At 54.2% G+C, this 7,571-nt stretch overlaps 1 protein-coding gene across 1 annotated transcript; it reads right to left on the minus strand.

Annotated features, from left to right (window-relative positions):
• Positions 1 to 113: 113 nt before the first annotated feature.
• Positions 114 to 7,001, minus strand: MAP6D1 (MAP6 domain containing 1). Its single transcript, XM_063075603.1, has 3 exons — positions 6,613 to 7,001; positions 1,263 to 1,380; positions 114 to 703 (listed from the first exon to the last, which is right to left on the minus strand). Exons 1-3 carry the CDS (start codon positions 6,999 to 7,001, stop codon positions 623 to 625), a joined length of 588 nt encoding a protein of 195 aa, XP_062931673.1. The 3' UTR covers positions 114 to 622.
• Positions 7,002 to 7,571: the final 570 nt, after the last annotated feature.

Here is a 7,571-nt window from a genome sequence, read left to right on the forward strand (position 1 = left end):
GGATCACCTTGGCTATAAAGAAACTGTCTTTGAAACTGAAGCCCTATGGTTGATATTCCATTTCTTTTGGAAACTTCTTCCTGGGTACTCAGCATCACCAGGAGTCACGTGCAGGTAATAACCTAGGATTTCTACAATTTAAACGTGGGGCCACTTGCAGAAGTTCCAAGGACATCACTTTGGAGTATCATCGACTATAAAATGAATAAATTATCATGCATCCTGGGAAAACCACCCAAATGGACATTATTGGTTCACTCAAGGAGCTGACAATGTCCATACTCCTCAGCCCCATGGACCTATTCAGTTCACAACTGAATTGAGCCTCAAGTTCTTCAGATATAAAAACTGAAGGAAGGCCAAATGGCACTTGAAAACACGTGAGGCCTTCCACAACTTCTAGAGGAAGAAGAGGATGGCTGAGGCCGAGCTGAGCTGGGTGGTGCCGAGTCCCTGTGCCTCTGCTCCACGCCAGGCCTGCAGCCCCAGTGGCAGCTTTGAGGTGGCTGTGCCCTTCTGACGGCAGAGGGCCCTGCTGCGCCCACGCCCAGGCCCTGGCGGTGGTGGTCCTGAGCCTATTCAGTGCTCCTCTCAGCAGCCACAATTTCCACAGCACAGACAGTCACACGTTCAGAATCCGGGTAGCCGATGCCTGAAAGATGGCTGAGGGGTTCGGAGTGAACTTCTGCCTCACCTCGGGGACCTGGTAAATGAAATGTGGCCACACGTCAGTGGGCCTTTTCCTCAGCTCCCCACCCCCTGCCCCCAACCTCCAGCTCCTGGGAAAAAAATGCCCCCCCCATCCTTTTCATCCTCCAGGAGTTGAGACTACTAACCTGAGGGGCCGATGGGGAAACTTACCCCAGTGAGCAGTGTCACATGGACTGTCCGTTCTGCTCCCTGAAGCTGCCTTTAGGTGGAATCAGGAAGCTGAACAGTCCCCACCTCCCTTCCCTCTCACACAAGTGCTTGAGTATTAGGAAGGGCTGGTCACTAGTGCTCAGTGGTCAACGGTAAGGTTGAGATTTAGGAGGCAGAGACACCCTGCTCACCAGAGAAGCCAACTCTAGAGGGGCACCCGCCTGGCTAATGACAAAAAAGTACTTGGTTTTCTGTTTGTTCGGGAGGATTGGTTGGGTGCTGCTGTCCCTGGCCATAATGCCATTTTACACCATCAAAATCTGATTCCTAACCCCCACCCTGGAAAAAAGGCCTTTCTGTAACCACACCCCCTGGCCCTGCAACACCCACTGCAGGCTAACCTGGAAGCTGGCCCCAGGGCTGCTGTCCCACTCAGAGGTGTGGGTTGTGATGACTCTGGCTGGTTTTGCCTTTGTGGATCTTGAGGGCTTCACTCCAGTCCAAGCCTGGAATTCCTGTCTGAAATACAGAACACAGTTACAACCTGGCACTGTTTCAGCCATCCCTTCCCCTGACCCCTTAAAGGACACTGCTCTGTGCCCTGTGCTTCTTGTAATGTCACAGCCCTGCCCACTGCAGAGATACTGCTTCAGCTCCAGGTGGTCCTTTATATCCCTTGAGAAGAACTGGCAGAGCAAGTTCTCTCTCCAGATGGACAGGCCCAGCTCGGGAGAAACCAGGCCTGGGGCTGCCTTGCCCCTCACCTCTGAGTGCTCCGCCAGGGCAACTGGGCTCGCCCTATCACCTAACAAAGTAGGAGCGGAAATATTCTCACAGTGCAGGTGAGCAACGGACTCAGAGCAGGGCTCATCAGCACCTGGTCTCATTCATCCAAAAGCTGCCAGCTCCTGGTACATGCTGGGCCTTGGAGACAGACAAGCCCCAGTGCTCCCTACATTGTCTCCAAGCCCCCCCGAAATTCTCCCACAGTTGCCCATCCAGAAGCCAGGCCACTTTGAGGGGCCCCAGAGGCCCAATGAAGTTTGGTTGCCTCCAGTCCAGCTCACTGGTGGCCACTTATATCCAGAGGAGGTGCCAGTCTGGACAGCACCCAGCACAGCAAAGGCCCTCCATACCTGGCTGTGACTGAGAAGAAAACATGAAGACTCAGTATTCCGTTTAGTTTTTCATTTCTCTTAGTAACTCATACAAAAGAGAATGAATTGAGTGACCATCTCAGAAAACTACAGGACAGCCTGGCTTTTGCACAGCCTGCGTATTGAGGGAGCAGATTTGTGAGCTCTGGTGAGCATGCAGAGAGGTAGGGTAGTCCGCATGGGGGACATTGCTCCCAGGAGGGAAGTGACATAGCTGGCGTGGCCTAGCTCCATGTCCTTGGAATAGCTTTCTCCTGATGAAAAGACTCAATTCTTCCATTCTCTGAACAAAAGAGACTTCTTTAAATTCTGCCAGCTCCCCTGCTAGACAGTGAGCTCAGGCAGGTAGAGGTCCTATGTCCACAAGAGCACCTGGCAGAGGTGATGCTCTATGGGAAAGCGTCCAGCTGGACAGGGCCAACACACACATGCACCAGCTTGCTTTTGCCTGGTCCCATGGCAGCCCAGCTGGACACTGCTCTGGCTGGGCTTCAGTCCCTGAGGTCAACAAAGCTGCCTTTTCTCCTTGGCAGCAGCACAGCTGGGGCCCTGGGCAGGCCACGTGGTGCCGCGTGGCAGGGAGCAGCCGTATCTGTCCGTACTCAGCACTCGGGGATGCTCAGGGGTGCTGGGAGGAGAGCTGAGCCAGGGCCCTGTCAGGTCATTCTTGCTTCTGAAGCCACGAGGTTCTGAAGACCAGCTGTCTGAACCATCTGCTGCTCTGTTTCTCCTGGGGAGGCAGGTCCTCCCCTGGGCGTGCCCTTCTGTCCCTAAACTACCTCTCATGCCTGAGCTGAGCCCTGGATCTGGCAGTCTGACCCTCTATCCTGAGGTGGCTGCAGGGGGTCCCAGAGCAGGAAGCGACCAGAGCCATGGGCTAGAGCAATCCCAGTGGCTGCTGGAAGAGGAGCCCAGGTCAGAGAGGGGGCTAGCGCGGGCATAAGGAGGGACACCAAAGATGGCATCAGCATGACCTGGTGATTGTGCAAGAGAGGAAGGAGGCTGACTAATGGCTCAGGCTAAGAAGACTAATAAAAAACACAGGCTAGCTGTGTCCACTGTGCACCCCGTGCAGTGTTGCAAGCATGTTCCAGTATCATGCGTGTCTTGTGGGCCTCAGCCGGACCCTAAGGGCTGCAATCCCTCTCACCAAGGGGCAGGGGCTGCCTGGGGCAATGCAGAGAGCCCTAAACTGAGGATCAGGAGGCCTGGATTCTGAGCCCAATGTGCCTTCAGGCAAGTTCCTTAACTTCTCTGAGCCTCAGTTTCTTCTGCTAAAAAGTGAAGGTGCTACTGATCCATGTGCAGGGTTATTATGAGCCTTCTCGTTGGGCATTTGGAAACGTGGGAGTCAAGTCTTGTAGGGCTTTAATAGTAGCCCTTTAACTGACCTACCCAGGAAGGAAGGAGGGAAATGACCAAGGAGCTAGGGACTTGTCTTCCACAAGTGGGTGGAGCTAGAACCTGGGCCCAAGGCGCTGAGCAGCTCAAAGAGAATCCTGGAGGGAAGGCATCGGGAGGAGCCCATCAGCTGGAGGCACCCAGGCTGGCCGTGGGCAGGACCTGCTGTGCCCTTCTGGTCAGGCAAGCAAGGCAGGTCAGTTCTCACATAGAGGCCAGAAGCCAGGCGAGGCAGGACCTGCTGGGGTGGAGAGGTTGAGGCCTAGGGATCTCTGGGCACTCACTCAAGGGCCCTGGGTCAGGAGTGGCCACGCATCTACTCTAATATCTTTGGGGTCCCTGGATCTGTTCGTTTTCTTTGCCTTCTGGATTTCTTTAAACATTTTGATTAGATGAAGTACATCCTGCAAGACAGAAGACAGGATGAGGTTGTTCACGTCAGTTCCTAGAGCTAGCAGGTGGGAGGTCCCAGAGGCCAACTGGTGCAGCACTCAGGGAGTCAAGTTCAACGGTGATCCTGTGTTTCTGCCCAAGTTGGGCAGGGGTTGTGGGGGAAGGGAGTAGGGGTCTGGGCAGCCAAGCTCTTGCTATCCCTGCTTTACAGATGAGGGAAAGGTCAGTGAGGCCTAGTGACCTGCCCGGGCATACACACCAGGAAGTGAGGCAGCATCTTAGGGGATGACAATCTGTGGGGGCTACAGATTTGGTCTCTGAGGCAAGACAGACTCGAATTCCACCCCCTTCTCTGCCATTCGGAGCTTTGTGACCTTTGCCAGCCACTTAGCTTCCTCATCTGTAGAGTGGGGACAGCAGTCACTGAACAGAGGCCTTGGGGAGCTAGTCCACAGGAAGTGCTGAGCCTAGTGTCTGGCATGTGCTAAAGCAGGAAAGTAATCACTAGTACCTTCACTGTCACCAGAGTGGGGAGGACCCAGCAGGACATTCAAACTCCCCACGTGCTACATGGCTGAGGGACCACTTCTAACAGCTCAGCCTTTGCCAGAACAGCCCCTGTGAGCTGGAGCTCAGCACCACACAAGGCAGATCGCTCCACAGTGGGACAGTTCTGAGAAAGTGTTTCCTTATCACAGCTGAAGCTATCTCCCGGCAAGCTCCACCCCTTGTCCTGGTTCTGGCACCTGGGACATCAGCCATTGGAACGCTGCACACCCAGGACTTCTGGCCTTCCAGGCCTCTCATTATTCAGGCCTTCCAGCTGGTTCAAGTCCCCATCGGATGGCAGTCAGGCCAGTCCACAGCCCCAGCTAGGGCCTGAGCTCTGTGTTTCATGTCTGTCCTGCCACCAACAGTCCCACTCAAGTTTTAGCAGCTCAGCTTGAGCACGTGTCAATGAATACAAGACCCACCCCACAACCTCCATCTGCCCTCAAGTTCCTTAAAAAGTGCAGACCTGTAAAGGAGCCTTCTGGGGAGAGGGAATGTTCTATGTTGTCTTGATAATGGTGGTGTTACCCAGGTGGATACACTTGTCAAAACTCATCCAGCTGAACACTTACAATGGATGAATTTTACTATATGAAAATTATGCCTCGATACAGTTGGCTTTAAAAAATAATATAATTGGGGCTGAGCCCGTGGCGCACTTGGGAGAGTGCGGTGCTGGGAGCGTCAGCGACGCTCCCGCCGCGGATTCGGATCCTATATAGGAATGGCCGGTGCACTCACTGGCTGAGTGCCAGTCACGAAAAAGACAAAAAAAAAAAAAAATAATAATAATAATAATAATAATAATAATAATAATATAATTGGGAGGAAAAGTTCACACCTTTTAGCCTTTTCATTCTGCAGGTAGGAATTTATCCCAAATAAATTATGATGTAAGCAAAGGTTGTAGCTACAAGGATGTTTGTCACAAAAGCTCTTTTTTTCTTAACAAAAAAATAGGTAATACATGAACATGTTAATAAAAAAAAAAAAACCCACACACACAAAAAAACACATTGATTCAAAAGAATAGAGTGAAAAGTCTTCCACCCTGGGCAACATCCATTCCTCCACAAGTTCCTTTCCCCAAAGGTACCATTTTCTCATACCTCCAGCAGAGGTATCCTGTGCTTATGAGCATATGTGTGTATATTAATACCCCTTTAAAATCACAAATAGTAGCATACATGCTGTTCTGCGCCTTGCTTTTTTGACGTGTATATAAGATCTTCCGTTGTCAGTACAGCAGGGCCTCACAGTATCTCATGCTATGCAGTGCTATAATGAACCAGTCCCCTCCATCAGCAGGACAATGGGGTTGCTCCCCTCTCCTGCTGTACCATGTTTCCGTGTACCTTATACTCCTGAGCTCCCACCCCACCTTCAAGGATACCTGCAAGTGAAAGAGCTGAATCAAAGGAACAGTAGTGTTTTTAATAGCCCCAAATTAGAAACACCCTAAATATGCAATGATAAGGGAGTAGATAAATAATATTTGGAGATACAGATGTATATCCATAGGATAAAATACTGCACATTTATTACAATTCATGTTGTAGCAGAACTTCTAGTGACATGGACAGACATACACAACAGGTGAAAACAATGTGTGCAGTGAGAATGTAACCGTGTATGAATATATAAATGTATATGCATATGTCCGTTAAGGGTAAAAAACAACCAGTTCGGGGAGCGATTAGGGGGATATTTATATTATTTGTTTAATTTCTGTAATTTTCTATTTTTCTACAGTATGAATTACTTTTGTAATAAGAGAAAAGAGGAAGAAAGCCCTCAGTTGTCCAGGAGCAGAGTTGGGGTAGGGGTGCGGAGGGCCTGCAGACCTGTCCTCACAGTGAAGCCAAGTCAACAGCCCTGTCACTCAGTGGTATCCTGAGGGGACCACCCACTCGGAACCATGAGCGCGGGCCTCACCAGCAAAGCCCCCTCAGAGGGCACTGACCAGAGGGAGCTCGGGGAGTCCGGCTGGGCCCCCCCCCCCCGTCGGAAGTTAAAGAGGAGCCGCTTTCAACTCCGTGGGGGGCAGGCCTTTCCCACAAGGCTGCCCGAGGAAGGCGCAGGCTGGGAGTGAGGGGCCAGCGCCTCGTCAGGAGGGGAGCAACGAAGGCGACGCCCCAGCGCCAGGGGACCAGGGCGTGACCTCTGAGGCCGCCTGCAGCTCTCTCCCACCCGCCCTCACCTCCTGGCTCGGGGCCTCTGCTTCCTCCCCCGCGGCCCCAGCCCGTACCTGTACGAGGTGGTCGCTGCTACAGCCGCGTCCGCGTCGCCGATGGGGAGCACGTAGACCCCCTGGGCGCCGGGCGCAGAGGGCGCGGAGAGCTTACCCCTGCGGCCGGCCGCCCCTCGCCCGCGCCCCTGCGGCGCATCTCGGGGCCCGGCAGGTGCGGTCCACACGCCGAAGTCTCGCTGGTACTGAGTGAGCGGCACGTCCCGACCCGGGTCCCGGGCGCCCGAGGAGGTCGCGCCCCTGCGCGAGGCGGCGCCGCCCGGGCCCGGCTCCTCACTCTCGAGGTCCGAGTAGCTGTGCAGGGTCAGCGGCACCGCCACGTCGGAGCGGTCCAGCTGATTCCAGCGCCGCGCCAGGCAGCACAGGCGGCTGATGCAGGGCCACGCCATGCCGGCCCCGGCGCCCGCCGCCGCGCTGCCCGCGCCGCCCGCGCCCCGCCCGCCCCGCGCCGCCGCAGCGCCGCCCCCCGGCCCGGGGGTGGGCATCCCGGGAGGTGGGGGGACTCGATGAAGCCCGGCGTAACCCGACCTCGGTGCGCAATGCTGGAGCGGGGCGCCGGCTGGCAAACAGCAGGGAGGGACCGGGGAAGACTACACAGTCGCCAGGGGAACCTGGAGCCGCCTGCAGTCATGTACAAGTGTCCAACTTGAAAAATGTTTCATAATTGAATGCAAAGTTCCTTAAATGGTATCTTAATAAATCGCAGAGGCCGAGGGCCGGATGGCTGGAAAGCGACAATTGCTCGCTGATCGCCCTCAGACAGCAGTCAGGGTTAGTCAGCCGGCGGGGAGGATGTTTGGTCCTGGCGGCTGCTGCACTGGTGCTGGGCTGCACCGCGGGGACTCAGCAGGCATCCATAGGGGAGGTGCAGCAATGTGGGGATCATAGTGGAGACTTGGGGCCATGCTTCCCAGAGAACATGTGTTTGATTTTTTGTTGTTGTTTTTTTTTAAAGATGA

The sequence above is a fragment of the Cynocephalus volans genome, chromosome 1 (assembly GCF_027409185.1).
Source record: "Cynocephalus volans isolate mCynVol1 chromosome 1, mCynVol1.pri, whole genome shotgun sequence".
In the NCBI taxonomy this organism is placed as follows: Eukaryota; Metazoa; Chordata; class Mammalia; order Dermoptera; family Cynocephalidae; genus Cynocephalus; species Cynocephalus volans.